Source organism: Pelodiscus sinensis, chromosome 8, assembly GCF_052426305.1.
Source record: "Pelodiscus sinensis isolate ZL-2025 chromosome 8, ASM5242630v1, whole genome shotgun sequence".
In the NCBI taxonomy this organism is placed as follows: Eukaryota; Metazoa; Chordata; order Testudines; family Trionychidae; genus Pelodiscus; species Pelodiscus sinensis.
In genome coordinates, this window is record NC_143059.1 from 55,504,866 (window position 1) to 55,521,319 (window position 16,454).

At 47.3% G+C, this 16,454-nt stretch overlaps 1 protein-coding gene across 1 annotated transcript in view; it reads right to left on the reverse strand.

Annotated features, from left to right (window-relative positions):
• Nucleotides 1-16,232, reverse strand: part of HTRA1 (HtrA serine peptidase 1) — a 59,529-nt gene extending 43,297 nt beyond the window's left edge. Inside the window, exon 1 of the mRNA XM_075935338.2 lies at nucleotides 15,478-16,232. Within this exon, the coding sequence (XP_075791453.2) occupies nucleotides 15,478-15,934 (457 nt within the window). The 5' untranslated portion in view covers nucleotides 15,935-16,232. The remainder of the gene's footprint in view (nucleotides 1-15,477) is intronic.
• Nucleotides 16,233-16,454: the final 222 nt, after the last annotated feature.

Below are 16,454 nucleotides of genomic sequence, written 5' to 3' on the forward strand. Positions count from 1 at the left end.
TCATCAGAGATCAAGGAGAACAAATTTTCTCCCTCCTCCTTGTAACACCTTTTCAGGTACATAACTATTATTATGTCCCCTCTCGGTCTTCTCTTTTCCAAACTAAAGAAACCTAGTTCTTTCAGTCTTCCCTCATAGCTCATGTTTTGTAGACCTTAATCATTCTTGTTGCTCTTCTCTGGACTTTCTCCAATTTTTCTACATCTTTCCTGAAATGTGGTGCCCAGAACTGAATATAATACTCTGAGGCCTAATCAGCACAGAGTAGAGCAGAAGAACGACTTCTTGTGTGTTGCTCACAACACTTCTGTTAATGCATCCTAGACTCATGTTTGCTTTTTTTGCAAGGGGTCACACTGTTGACTCATATTTAGCTGTGACCCCTAGGTTCCTTTCTGTAGTATTCCCTCCTAGACAGTCATTTCCCATTCCCTATGTGTAAAACTGATTGTTCCTCCATAAGTGAAGTACAGTAAAACTCCAATAGTCTGGCATCCAACTGTTCGGCACTCCCGATACTCCAGCATCAAAATGCCAAGCGCTCCTGACCAGCTGATTAAAAAGCCTGCGGCTCAGCACACATGCTGGCTGTAACCAGAGGGAGCATAAGGATGGGGGGGGGAAGAAGGGAGTGGGATCCTGTTACAGTATGGAGAAGAGCGTTTTGCTTCAGGAAGGGGAAAGGAAGGAGGATCAGGTTACAGCAAGGAGGAGAGAGGGGAAGAGGAAAGGGGAAGGGAGGGAGAGGAGGATCAGGTTACAGCATGGAGGAGATGCGAAGAGGAAAGGGGAGGAGAGAGGGAGGGAAATTGTGTCCTGGCCAGCTGTTAAGCCCTGCAGCTGTACTGGACCTCCTGATTCTCCAGCAAATCTGATAATCCAGCACCACCTAGGTCCAAAAGATGCCGGATTATCGGAAGTCTACTGTACTTTGCCTGTGTCTTAAGTGAACTTCATCTTATTTACCTCAGACCATTTCTTTAGTTTGTCCAGATCATTTTTAATTATAACCTTATCCTCCAAAGCACTTGCAACCCCTTCCAGCTTGGCATTTATAAGTGTGCTCTCTATGCCATCATCTAAATCATTGATGAACATATCAAAAAGAACCAGTCCCAAAACTGATCCCTGCAGAACCCAACTTATTATGCCATTCCAGCATGCCTGTGAACCACTGAGAACTACTCTCTGCTGTGTCTACATTGGCATGATTTTGTGTAAAAGTGGCTGCTTTTGAACAAAAATATGCTGCCTGTCTACACTGGCGGGAAGTTCTTGCGCAAGAACACTGACGTTCTAATGTGTGAAATCAGTGCTTCTTGCACAAGAACTATGATGCTCCCGCTCAGGAAAAAGCCCTCTTGCACAACTGTTCTTGCGCAAGAGGCCAGTGTAGACAGACAACATGAATTTTGTGTGCAAGAAAGCCGGATGGCTAAAATGGTCATCGGAGCTTTCTTGCGCAAGAGAGTGTCTACACTGGCACGAATGCTTTTGCGCAAGAGCACATGCCAGTGTAGACGCTCTCTTGCACAAATACTTTAATGCAAAAACTCTTGCGTTAAAAGTATTTGCGCAAAATCTTGCCAATGTAGACGTAGCCTCTGAGAACAGTTATTCAATCGGTTATGCACCTGCCCTAGAGGAGCCCATCTACATTGTATTTCCCTTGTTTATTGATAAGGTCATGAGAAATTGTATCAAATACTTATTCAAGTCTAGGTATATCACGTCTACTGCTTCTGCCTTATCCAAAAGCTTTCTTTGATAGAATAAAAAGCCTATCAGATTGGTTTGATAGGATTTGTTCTTTAAAAATCCATGCTGACTGTTACCTATTACCTTTTTATCTTCCAGATGTTTGTGGGTTGCTTCCTTAATTATTTGCTCCATTATCTTTCCTGGCACAGAAATTAAGCTGACTGGTCTGTAGTTTCTTGGATTGTCCTTATTTACCTTTTCATGGCTAGGCACTATATTTGCCCTTTTCCAGTCCTATGGAATCTCTCACGCCTTTCGTGACTTTTCAAAGATGACAGCTAATGGCTCAGATACCACCTCAAATCAGCTCCTTAAGTATTATAGGGTGCATTTCATCAGGCCTAGTGACTTTAAGACATATAACTTTTCTAAGTAATTTTTAACGTGTTCTTTTTCTATTTTAACTTCTGAGCCTACTTCTTTTCTCTAGCTCTTCACTACTATAGACATCCAATCACCACCAACCTTCTTGGTGAAAAAAGAAAGACACAAAGAAGCACAATTATCACACAGAAAGAAGTGATGTATACAGAAAAGTTTCTATACCTAAACCTATTTTGCAGAAATGTCAAAAACTTACATTCTACTCTGCAAAGTGATTTATTCATGTCTTTAAAAACACAGACATCCAAGCAAGGCATTAAGCATAGATGCTTTAAAATTAAAGTATATTTACTAATTCCAACTACCATGTAAATCCTTCCTAAATTTGGCATCATCCCTGTTTCTAGTAGTATCTTACAAATGGCTCATTGTGAAGATGTTATGTAAGTCTGAATTTCAAACTCTAGCGATGCAAGGAATATATATTCTAGGGATCACTCCTGAACTTTGAAAAGATGAAAACACAGCATAAAGCGAGACCAATTAAGTACATGATAAACATTTTTTTTAAATCTACTCATGAGAAAAGACTACTAAAGACATACACTTAACATTATCACAAATAGTCCCATAAATAGATATAAATATTTTACTTCATGGGACTATTTGCAGTAAAGTTAAGGATGGATATGTTTCACAGGATATGGTGTAAATTCAGGTCCGACTTTCCTATTTCATTTTTATTTACAGAGACAAGAGTGAAATAATACCTTTTATTGGGTCAACTTTAGAACCTTTGCCCAGCTTTTCTTTTCCAGACTAAAAAAAAAGCTCTGTGGCTACCACACCACTGCATATTTTTGCTTATAGGTACTTTTCAATTAATTTTTATTTATCAATGACCTCTCCCAGAAACCGAACACTTCCTTGGCAGAGCAGTCATAAGGAGTTACACAACCCAAGCCACGTAAAGGACTCAATTGGCCTTCAGCCTTGTGCCTTTTACCATCAGTGAAGGTGTGCTAAAATACTCTTGAAATACAAAGCCTCGGATATCTGACTGCCTAATTCATCTTCACTGGTTTTGAGACTGTAGCTTTTGGACACAAAAACCTCACTTCTTGGAGTCCAAAAACAACAGTGGTAATGAACTGTGCTATTTATTACAACACAGATTTGTTTTTTTATCTGTAGATGTGCCAGATCTTCAGCTGGTGTAAATCAAGGCAATAATACAGTGTAGTGCTCCTCCAGTACAGGGAAGTCAGAGGTTTTTTTAAAGTTAAATTCCTCCTAAATTACGACGCAAGAGCAAAGTCAGGAAACACATGCACCTGCAATCCTATAAAAGATGACTCCTTTCTTTCCAACATCAGCCTCCAAGCACACACGAGCTCTTATTTGCAAAAATGATTTTCCAAGGTCCCCAATTTCTTGGACAGCACAACATTTTCCATGAACAGTGAGACTATAATATGCCCCACCACATTCAAATTACACTTTTTAAAGCTTCTTGCTGCTTACTCAAAGTTTTTATATATTCCTGTAAGAATTCAAAGTTGCTCTTATATTTCAAATCCAGGGGAGAAAAGGATTAAGTGCAAACCTCTAAAGCAAGGGTGGGCAAATACTGGCCTGAAGGCCAATTCTAATCTGCTAGGGTTAGCCCCTTCTGGGCCCCCACACTGCCATATTTATCTGGCCGGGGAATTACAGCTCTCAGCCACTGGAAGCTGTGATCCGCTTACCTGCAGAGCTGCAAGTAAACATAGCAGCAGCAGCCCAGCAGGGGCTAATCCTGGTGAACCACCACCCTTTTATTGCCCACCCCTGCTCCAGAGCTTCATTAAGGACTTTATTGCCTGCAGAAAAGCCTACACCAGGAGTCATCAACGGCCCACATGCCTTAAGTGGCCCACAAGAGGATTTTCAGTGGCATGCACAATTAACAGGTTCCTCCTTGCTCCCCCCACCAGCAACGGGGCGTGTTGGTGATCCAGCAACATCCCTCCCCCCACAAGATTGGAGCCAGCACCGGCTTCCTGCGGGCAGGGGGAGCCCCGAGGTTCTGTGCTGGATCCAACTTGCGGGGAAGTGAATGTGCACTGCTCCTCCCCGCCTCATAGGAAAAGCCGGAGTAGAGTCCAGGGCAAAGCTCGCGGAGCAGAGCCCAAGGAGACCAAACAGGGCACACAGTGAAGAGAGCCCCTCCCCCGTCCTGGGAGAGTGGCACAGGGAAGGAGGGTTAAATCTTGGCACGCCACTTCGGAAAGGTTGCCGACCCCTGGCCTACACACTATAATTTTCCAAAACTACTGCTGACTCCCAAGAAGGAAGGATTAGAATGAAAAGCGGAGAGGAGGCAAACTACTTCAGACAATCCACTACACAGCTCCCTGTCCCCTTAATTTGAAAACTTTGCTTCAGCAAAGTTTCAATCATTACAGTATGGGAATGCCTTCTGCTTTTCAGGAAATATTTTGGCTTTGTATTTCCACTACACAAAACAACTTCCCGCTGAGGTAAGAAAGACCTGACAAGAAGGGGGAGAATCAAATTCAGGCCATCTAGATAGCCACAGCTAGGAGGAAAAGAAGCTATGCCAATTATTCCTTTAGTTCTAGAGCTCTATTTCATCTGAAGAAGTGGATTGTGCCCACGAAAGCTCATGATACCATCTACATATTTATTAGTCTCTAAGGTGCTGCAGAACTATTCGTTGTTTTTTTTAAAGCTTTTTTTTTTTAATGTAACCATTGTATCCAAACCCCCAGCCTAACACAGATCATTTTTGTGGGTTTAGTGTGTACTAAGTAACGTACAGAGTTCTTAAAATCTCTCCAGAATGCTAAACATGACATGTCTATTATTATCTTCAGGAAAACAGCTGAAAGCTCAGTTCACAACAAACAATATCAGCTTTCCCCTTGATAAATATCTGGCTGAGTTCCTGACCTTCCCAGATTTCTCAGCTGAGTTTCTCTTCCTGCACTGACTATTCATTTCTGCAATGCTTCCCACTGCCAAAACCATTCAGCTACTTCAGTCCTATAAGCTAAAGAATCCAAGCAGTTCCATCTACAGTATTTTCCCATCGTTTGCTGCATAGTTCACATGTCTCTGCAGTTTTCAAAGTTCTGAGAATTAATGACAAATGGTTATTGACCTTCCATTTAAATTATTCTCTGTCAGATAAGTAGTGTGTTATCTGAACGAGATGTACGTCTATTGAGCACTCCAAAATATCAAGTTTGTCCATTTGTACAACGCAGTTTTAGCAATGAATAAATAAATTTCTTCCGTGAAAGGAAAATGTGCCGACCGGAGGTTATAAAACTCAGTAAATCATAAAGCTGTACAGTGCAGGGCTGGTCTGAGAAACTCCCAGAAGAACTAAGGAAAACCCCAAAGCTCTCCGTCTTTTGCTCTCCATGCAAGGCACCCTTCTTCAATCTGCCTTCTCTAACAAACACAAGACAGCATCTACTTTTAAAAAGCCACCAAATAAAAACCCTACCAAAACCTTGCTCTGCACACACAATTCTTCCCTGGGGACAGGAGGAGAGAATGAAGGAACCACATGAGACAGTTGCACTGCTTAATGCACCATAGGTTGTATCTCCCTTAACTGAGTCTTTAGTCTGACAACATCCATCCTATCGGACCACAGAGTCCAGGTATAGGGAGGTCTGGCCATGGGACAGGAGAGTAACGGGGGGCTGGTGATTCAGTCAGGAGCCCCATGTATGTGTGGGGGAGGGAGGCAAAGTGGGGAGGAGCGGTGCAGCAGGCCAATCTGACCCCAACAGCTGGGCAGCAGAAGAGGGCAGGCAGCGTCCACCAGCTCTGGTCCTGGTGGCAGCCAGGAAGCTCCGGCCCTGGCTGTGTAGTTTTGGCCCCAGCCATTCAGCTATAGTCCCAGCAGCAGCAGAGCCAGAGGGAGCTAGGGAGCAACCAGGCAGCAGCGGGATGGGACTAGAACCATAGCAGTGGATGGTGGGAGAGGGAAGGCAGCGATTTCCCACAGGTCAGGAGGGGGAGAGACCTCCCCTGGTCTGGCAAATCCCCTCATTCAGGACCAGTCAGGTCCCAAGAGTGCTGAACCAGGGAGGTCCAATCTGTATTGAAAAGCGCTCACATACTTCAGTGATGAGGGCAGTATAACAACCTATACAGCAGTGGTCTCCAACCTTTTTACACCCAAGATCACTTTTTAAATGACAGAACAAGCCAAGATCTAGCGCCCCACCCCTTCCTTGAAGCCCCACCCCTTCCTTGAAGCCCCGCCCTCTCTATTTTCCTCCTCTCCATCACTTGCTATCCTTATACTGCTGCTTATTTTTTTTTTATTCTTCTGTAGGAAGAGGTTTTTCCAACATTTGGCCTATCTACACTGGACCAAATGTCAGAAAAAAACCCTTCTTTTGGAAGTCACCTTATTCCTTGTGGAAAGAGGAATATAGGGGTGACCAAAAGAGCCTGTTTGCTCTTCCACTAAAAAAGCGGAAGAACAAATGCAACCCTGGATGCAGAAGAGTTTTTCTGGGATATCTCCAGAATCCTGAAAAACTCCTGCAGTGTAGCTGGACCCTTGCTGTGTTGAGACAGGATGTGTAGGCTCTGGGGTGGGAATGAGGGATTTGGGTGTGGGAAGGGGTGAGAGGTGCAAGCTCTGGGAGGAAATCTGGATGCAGGAGGAGGTGGAGAAGGGGACACTGGCTCGGGGAGGAGGCTCCAGGCTGGGCAGTGTTGGGATACTAAGCAAGCCACAGGCTTGCGGATGTGAGGGTGCAGGAATTTGGGTTGGGGTATGTGAGGGGCTGAGGGCATGAGGTTCCAGTCTGGGGAAGGGGGAGTGCAGGAGTGGTTGTGGCCAGATGGGGGCTTGGCCCCAATTGGGGGTTTGTTGGCCAGGCTTCATTTTTTAAATAGAATACTATGTTGAACACAAAAAGTGTCTGCATTGTCTTTATTTATGAGAATGGCAGGGAACCTGCCTTGAGTCAGGGGTCACTGACCCATAGAAAAGTCATTTGGGAGCAGGGGACACAGTACTGGGAGGAGTGCTAGTGGGTTCTGGAGCAGGGAACATGGTGCCAGTGGGGGCAAGGGAGAGGGGGCACGGTGCTAAGACAGGTTTCTGCAGCAGGGGACAGGGTGCTGGGGGGGACAGGTTTCTTCAGAGGGGAGCAGGGGGACAGGTTTCTGTAGTAGGAGACAGGGTGCCAGAAGGAACTGGTTTCTGCAGGGGGGGCAGGGTGCCGAGGGACAAGTTTCTGCAGGGGGGGGCAGGTTTCTGCAGCGGGATCGGGGGGGCAAGGGAGAGGGAACAGGGGGCCAGGACGGCAGGGGACAAGTTTGGGGCAGAGGAGAGGGAACAAGGTTGGGGGCAGGGAGTTCCCTACACCAGCCACAGAGGGAAGCCTCCGACCCGCGCTCCCTCCGGACTGACCGCAGGGCAGCCGGGCTGGAGCAAAGAAAAGCGGCTGCCCAGCCAGCTGGCCATGGTGCTCAACCATGGTGCCACCAAGCTCCACGTGGGCAGGCGCACAGGGGAAGCCGCCCAATCAGCTGGAGCACGGTTCAGCCTCGTCTGGGCTGAACGCCACAGCCAGCTGGCCAGGCAGCTTCTCCTCTGCGCCAGCCCACGTGGCTGAGCACCATGGCTAGCTGGTCAGGCAGCTGCTCCTTTTCCTTCCAGCCCGGCTGCCCTGCGCTCAGCCCAGGGAGGTTGCGCCTAGCTCCAGCTGTGAAAGCCACAGTCAGCTGCCTGGGATGTTTCAGCCCTCCCGACCTCCCAGCTCCCACCACTCCTCGCAGCTACTCATCTGTGTTGTTGCTCAGTGAGTAGCTGCTCCTCAAATGAGGAAATCGAATGTAAATGTACTGCGCAGGTGCGCAGTTCAGAGAGGGCTCAAGAGCTACTCTTAGAGCCCCTGAGATCTACCGGTAGCTCACGATCTACTGGTTGGTGACCACGGCTATACAGAATAGAATGAGGAGTCCTAACAGTCCAGAACAAGGGCTGTTAGGGAACAGTTAATATTTTATAACATTCACAAGAAAGTTTCCATCCTTCCAACTAGATGCAAATGTTAAAAACAATCCCAATTTTGTCCAAACTTTATGCTGTATCCCCATAAGAATGTCAAGCAAAGACAAAATTGTGTGGAATGCTGTTCTAAAATGCCTAGAAGTATATAATGGGTGAAGCAACAGCAAAAATAACAGTGGTATTTAGGAAGTTATTTGCTATACTCAGAGCCACTAAAATACATCTTTGTGGAGGAAGGAGCAACAAAATGTTTAAGGGCCACTAACTGAGAAGGCAAAAGACACTCCCCATTAGGGATATTAAATTTCAATGTATCAGCTAATCAAGTAGTCAATGGAAATTCCATCAACTACTCGATTAGTCAATAAAGCGGGGGGGAGGCGCTCGCTATCCTGTTGCGCCTCTTCCGCAGGTGGCTCTTGTACATTTCAAAGGGGGAGGAGCAGCAGCTGGGACCAGTGCGAGCGGGACTGTTCACTCCCCCACTCGCGTCATTTCTGCACTGCCCTCTGCCTCCCCTACCCCTGAAGAGACAGTGCTGGGAGAGAACTGGCTTTTAAGCTGGCTCGCCCCCCTCCCCCTCCCGCTTCCTCTCTCTGATAGAGGCACCAAGGGGTGGGGGAAAGCAACTAGTCACATTCCTACTCAACTACCCAATACGCATTTGCTTATCCAGTAGTTGACTAGTTGTTTACATCCCTACTCCCCACATTCCTCTCACACACCAGAGCCTAGAGGAACAGTGGGGAGGCTAGAGCAGGAGGGCAGGATCCCCAGTGCTAGGGGGCAGGCCCTGAGCCTTAGGGGCCAAATCTAGGCAAGCTGGGGGCTGCATCCAGCCCCAAGGCCTTAAGTTCCCCACCCTTGGTTTATCTCTTAGTAACTCAGGGTGATCTGCCTTCCATATCTGTTACCCCCATCACCGCATTATCTAGATACCAAGTACTTGATACTTTGTTTCACTCTCCTTGTCATTTTTACATACGACATCAGTATTCATAGATAAGCTCTCCAGGGACAAAGGACATTACCAATATCTTGTGTGCTGCCTGGGGATTATACAAGTGAAGTGGCTTATCATGAAAAACTTAAACTGATAATGCGCCATGGCAGACTACAATGAATGGGCTTTCCTATTGACACTCCATCTGGAGTATAGGTAATGGCTGCTGCTGTGAATATGCAAAATTGTGCATGCTTGTGTGACTTGCCTATGTGACTCCATACTCCATCTTACCTGTAATTATCCACAGTAAGAACAACAGGACTCCCTCCAAATGGCAGAAGCTATGAAAGACTCTGGGCACACTCACCTGGATGCCTCTTTACTGCACCAGCATCTTTACTGCTCAGACCGCTGATTGATACTACCATGAGCATTCTCACAAAGAGACAGAGATCCTTCCAGTGATTTGGATGCAACTACAGACTTGGTGGAAGCCACCTGTTTATTCCGTTACTGCCAGAAGACTGAACCAAGGACATTGGCAAATACGCTATTTCATTCCTTTACATTTTAGATACTAAAGGATTGGCAACAGCCATAGGGTTGGATATAAGGGTGTGGGGAGTGCTGCAGCACTCCCTGGTTTGCACTTCCCCGTGCCCAGGTGCTGGCCCTGCTGCCAACCTGTCACTAGCTCTGGCAGCCTCCGGTCCCAGCCTCTTGGTGGTGTCTCTGGGCTCCTTTCAGCTTCACCAGCCCACCCCTGAGGGTCCCACCTCCAGCCATCCCCACCAAGGGCTCCATTTCAGAAGGGCAAGGGGGAGTGCAGCTGCATGTATGGTGCTGTGTGCTCTTCTTCTGGTTCCCTTGACTATCAGGGAGCAAGGGGAAAGTACACAGCTTGGGTGCATTCCTCTCTCCTGGCTAGTGAGGGGAGAGGGCAGAGTGACAACGCACGTAAGCGGTGTACTTTCCCCTCGCTCCCTGATCACGAAGGGAGGAGGAAGAAAAGCAAGCAGTATCCTGGTATGCGCAGCTGAAGATCCCCACTCTCTGGCCTCCTGAAATGGTACCCTTGACTCCACAGGCTCTGCAGCCCGTTGTCCCTCGGGTCCGGGCCACTGACCACGGAGACTCCATTGCAGCTCAGGTTTCTACCGCTGACCTGGGGCGCTGCAGCCACCTCAAGCTGTGGCTAGGGCGGGTTGCCAACTCTCCCAGACCAGACGCTATTTGAGGCAATGGCATCTGGGAGTGTTAGCAACTCTACATGTGACCCCTGGCTGGACGGTGAGGCAAACAGGGTATGGGGGAGGGGAGACACGGAGAGGTTCAGTAACCCCACCCTAAAGAACAGTTCCAGCCCCACTGGCAAAAGTGTGATTTTGGGTAAGATCAGTTATATACTGACCTGGCGGAGTGGCTAGTCCTTTGAGGAGAATGGTTGTCAAGAACCACTCATCTCTGATTCCATTTTCTTTTCTTTTTTTGGCGGGGGGGGATACAAAGGCTCAAAAAACTGTTTTTCTGACTCCCTGTTAGCCAAGGTATTGAGAAAGAGGTTTCTTTTTGTGACTGGTTAAGTATATCTTATAGAGGAAAAGCCACCTGCATTTTGAGGTGTATTTGCCCTGTTTCTCAGCAGTGTGATCTGATTTTGGTATTCTCAGTTATGACTCATAATGGCATGGTTACACAAGGCAGGTAGTAATTGTACAGCCTACAAAAGTTAAGATGGGATAGAATTTCCTACATACATTCCTGGGGGGCGGAGGGGACTTGTGTACCATCAGTTGTGTATGTATGGTCAACAATTGTATATCTTCAGACAACTTCAAGAAAAAATGGAGTTTGAGCATAATAGTTGATTGTCTGTAGTATGGACTGTTTTAGATCAGTTGTTAAAATGACTCCACATTATGTAAAATGCCTCTGTATTTTTTAAATTTGAAAAACTTTTATACACCTATTGCCCTGTTTCCTTCTCATGCAAATCAAACATACTCAGTATTTGTTTTCTATAAATGAAAAGATTTTTTCCATCCCTCATCCCATTTTACAGGTAGAAAACCCAACTTCATTCAACATGGATTAAAAAAAACAGTTAGAAATGGGAAAGAAAAAACAATTTTACAAGTCATGTAGTAGGAGATGCTTGCTTTATCAGACATGGCTAGAAGCCTGCTTCCAGCCTGCCTACAGACTAGGCTGTTTTCCTGTTTGGGGATGTTTTACATTTGAAATACTTTTGCTTGCAACAACATTTGTTCTGTACCAGGGAGGAGATGTCACACAACTGGTCTGCTTTTCCAGCATCTCCCTTCTGTTCCCATTGATATAGACAACAAACAAAGCACTAGTGAGAGGTGCTACAGAAGCAGAATGATTGTCCAGACATGCTCCATTTGGGGATACATAATTTTTTATTAAATAATTACTTCTAAAATTAATTAGTAGGTTTTCTACTAAAATATCACTATTAATTGAGTGAGTCCTATGTTTTGTCTGCATAACCAACAGATTTGTATTTCTCTACTGCATTTTTCAAACACAGTCCAAATTCTGTGACCATTCTGCAAAAAAGACCATGACAGTATAGTATTATTTTCATGATTTGAGATCCAACACCATCCAGCATTAGAATTACTTTTGAGTAGCCACACAAGTGCACAGCTTACAGCAGTGTTAGGCAGACTGCATGTAGCCCACTGGGGTTTCACCTGCAGCCCACAGACTCCCCCCGTCTGCACCAGTGCTCCATGCAATGGGGAATTGGAGCCCCACACTTCCTAGCACTTTCAGGGCGCCACAAATCATCTGATTTGCACTCTATCCCCACCCCTCTCTCTCGCCCAGAGCATGAAAAGCCACAAACAGCTGATTTGTGGAGTTCCAGCTCTGGGAAGAGGGGGATGAGCAGGGACAGAGAGTGACTCTCCAAAATTACTGGAAGGGAGGGGGAGAAGCAGGAAGTGTGGATCTCCAATGCCCCAGTGAGTGAAAGGGTCATGGGAGAGGGGGACAGAGGGTCTGCAGGCCACAGGTGGAACCCCCGTGAGCTGTGAACCACAGGTTGCCCATCACTGGTCATGTGGCCCAGTGAGATGAAGGAGGGCCACTCACTCTTCTGGGTTGCCTGTTGCTGGCTTACAGGGAACACTGGCTGGAACACCTATGCACTGAGCTTGGAGATGTAAAATCCTGTTTGATTAGTTCATGGGTTAAACATTAAGTTTAACGGGGGCAGGGGAGAATTCCAGCCCTCCCAGCACTGCTGCTTCTGCCACCCCCTCCCAACCCTTACAGGGTTAACTGTTACCCAGTAAGCATCACCCACATTCACATCCCTAACTGAGCCACACAGATATTCTTTTAGTGGACAGGAAAGAGTAAACGGTTCAAACAGTTGCAGATGTTTCTATTAAGAAAAACGATGAAAAGTTTCTGCATGCTTTTTATCAGTGTGATTGACCTCAAGGGAACAAAATCTGAATCACTACACATGACTAATATTTTAGAAACTGAGCCATATTCTATTTTATTTTTTATATGCAACTCCCAAAACTTCTGGATAGTTTGGAATGGATATAAATCTGTATGATCTGGAGTTTAACTAATCTCTAATTGTAGGAGACAGAGGAACATTTGTGGGCCACGGTTAGGGGCTGGGTCAGCCCACACAGGGGACTGGAGTAAGCACCACCCAGCTACGCTCTGGAAACCCAGCCCCTGACTTCATCCTTTTACCCTGTCCACGTCTCTCTCCCAGCTGGGGGGGGGGAGAAGAGGGAGATTCAGATGGGGGTGAGAGAGGGCGTGAAGTAAAGTTTGGATGGGTTTGGGGAAAATGCTGTATATTCCTTTGAAGCATCTGGTACTGGTCACTGTTAAGAGACTTGAAATGGGATTACACAGACTATCATCTGATCCAGTATAACAATTCCATGTACAAGAGTATACCACAGTCCTGTAACTTAACTAATTGGTTCTTACTATTATATATGAGAACATAATGTTATTACCTTTTTCATACTGATATTATATGTGAGGAGAGTTCATTTCAGTATGCCTGGTCAATGAACTGTTTAAATATACACTACTCTACATTGGAATACACTTAACCATACCTAACAAACTAAAAAGTATATCATTAATTTTAAATTAAGGGGAAAACCATCTCATTAAATTACAAATACATAGTCACTTCCCCTAATTTGCCATATTCAATTAGCGTAACCATAAATATTTATAAACAAAGCAAAAGAGAAAAAATTATAGCTCTCCATTACTATCTGCACTGTTACTTGTTTGAGGATGATGCTGTATTCCTTTTGAAGAGAAATTAGAAGGTGGCCCTATTCCACTTTCAGGGTTATATTTTCCCCATTCCCACCTAAACATATTATTACTGAACAGAACAGAATAAAATATCAGTTAGCAGAAACTAACTGCTTGCTGTTACTGATATGTTGCATTCATTTAGTAATACCTGTTTTACAACAAAGACTGCCAACTTAGTATTTTGACTACATATTCCATGACATCTCTATGAAAGAATACACAGTTATACAAACCCCCTCACTCTATTTCTCAGAAGTTAGATCAGGCAATACAATTTCATTCAGATAAAATGTATCTAGTTTTAAATGATTGAAGGGTTATTTTATTTTAAGTGGAATGTAAAAACAATTGTCTCTGTTAATTTGCATACTAAAAGTACTGCATTCTTGCCCTACTTTATGATCAAACTTGAAACCCAAACATCAGTCAAGGACAACCCTTGCCTCTGGTCCTTTTAGACTAGTGCATATATATAATAAAATTAATTTGTTTTAGCACCAAGATGTCTGCATTTCAGTGGTAGAATCCTCCTGTAGAAAATATATACCAGTTTGTGGAGTACTTGGGGAGCCTTCAGGATTAAAATTATTACTCGATATTGACAGTTCCCTGCATAATGACAATGATAGTTGATTGGCAAAATCTCAGTCTCTCAGGCTATGTCGACGCTACAGAGTTTTCGCAGAAAAACAACCATTTTTTCCGCAAAAACTCGCGGAGCGTCCACACCTCAAGCACATTTTTGTGCAAGTAAATCAAAAGATCGAGGGGTTTGTGCCGAATTGGTAATCCTCATTCTACAAGGAAGAACGCCTTTTTGCGCAAGAGCTCTTGCACAAAAAGGCATGTGTGGACGGGGAAGAGCAGTTTTTTGTGCAAAAGAGGGAAGAGGAAAAACAAGAGGTGCCCTTGTGGCTATTCTGTCCATAGCAATCACTGCTTACTTGAGAGAGTGATAGAAATGTAGCCATGTTAGTCTGGTGTAGCTGAATCAAAAAACAGGACTATGTAGCACTTTAAAGACTAACAAGATGGTTTATTAGGTTTATTTACTAGAGAGCATCCAGGCAGTCTGGAGGCTCTCTTTTGCAAAGGGACATCGATTTTCCTATGCGCTTTGCAGTATGGACGCTCTCTTACTCAATACGTTTTTTCAGAAGACAAAAAATTCTTGTGAAAAAAGTCTGCAGTCTAGACATAGCCTCAGACATCCTACCTAACTCCTCCGTACTAATTAAGTAGGCGGCCACGTGGCCAAAGCGTTTCCAACTCTCTCTCACTCACTCAGGTAAACCCTAAACGACTGCTGGAAGAGAAAGCCACTTCAAGAACTGAGGAGCTCCTTCCCCTCACGCAGAAATCGTAAAGATTCAGTTCGAAGATGCTAAGAGTTCAGAGTGTGTTTGCTCATTTTCATTCGCTACCAAACTTACAGAAGCGGGTAAGTGAAGAACAGCCTGCATCGTCATTTTCACAGTCAGGCAGAGATGAGCAACAGCCGCCAGTTGTAAACTCAGGTTGGAAGTCTCCAACAGGACCAGTAACCCATTGCACGGTATCAGGCCGCATGGCCACTGAACAGTTTGAAATACTGATTCCTGTGACTTTAAAAAGCGCATCGACTCTCCCTTGCAGCGCACTGGGTGCCTTTTGGGTCGGATCTTCAAATTCGAGCTCTACAAGGCCATTCACGAGCTTTGATCTGGGACCCTTGATCAAATCGCCAGACGTTCAGAGCCTTATTTATCTCCTTGCACCAATACATTGGTCCCCCACCGCGCTCTCACGAGGAGCCCGATTAGGCCTGGATGGGGACCGATATATTATTGGTGCAGGAGACCAAGGAGGCTGAGTGTGGGGAGCTTTGGCCAAGGATTCTGTTGGCGGGGTACGAACCCAGGAGTATCCGCTTGACCCCAGCCCAGGTAATGGGGCTATTTCAGTGAGTGGATTATCCCATTGGATTAGCCCCAGGAAACCCCGCCCATGGCCCCTTCCCCAGCCGCCAGCCCTCGCTCCTCCCGCCCGGTGGGCGCCAGCCCGCTCTTACCCTGGCCGCAGGCGCCCCGCTGGATGGCGATGACCGGCGGCTGCTGCAGGCGCTCGGAGCGCCGGCTGGCCGCCCGCAGCTGGCACAGGTTGCCGTAGGTCCTGGCATCGCTGCCGCACACGGGCTCGCTGCTGGTGCAGACGCAGAGCCCGGCTCGGGCTCGCTTCCTCACCGTGGCCGTGGCCGCCACTCCCCCGCCGGGCGGGAGCCGGCACTGGAGCCCCTCGCCGCAGGGCGACTCCCCGGCGGGCCCGCCGCAGGGCTCGCCCTCCTGGGCCGCGCACACCAGGCAGCAGCCGCACGCGTCCAGCGCCTCGCCGCCCGCGCAGGCGGCGGGCACCGCGGGGCAGCGCGCCCGCTCGCAGCGCTCGGGACAGCTGGGCGCCGGCTCAGCCGCGCCGCCGGGCAGCAGGAGCAGCAGGCAGCAGCCGCCGGCCCAGCTCAGCCACAGCAGCATCCCGGCGAGGGGCGACAAGCTCCGAGAGCCGCCGGCAGCAGAGCCTGATGCAGCCGCCAAGATGCTCGGAGCCCGGCAGCCGAGCCCCTTTCTGCAGCAGCAGCAGCGAGGGCCGCGGGGCCAAGGGCAGAGAGGGTCCCCGCAGGCGGGCGCTGCGCGGCGGAGACTGGGCAGAGCTCGCCCCCAGCCGGAGCCGCACAAGGCAGGACTTAGCGGCCAGGCTCAGGAAGCGGCCAGGAGCGTGCGGCGAGGGAGGGGAGGGACCCTGCCGGGGCTGCTTTATAAACAGCCTCGCATGGAAAGAAGCTGCGTGCGTGGAAAGCGGCCCATTGGTTTGCGCGGCCTGGGAGGGGACAGGGCTTTGGGAAGGTCAGCAGCTTTCGCAAGGCGGGGGCGGGCTGGAGGGAGGGGAGTGGGACACAAGGCAGAAGGTAGGAGTGGGACAACGCCACCAGGGTGGAGGGCAGAGCCTAGCCCCCTTCCTTACCCAGACAGACTCCAGGATTGCGCCTGCCAAGCA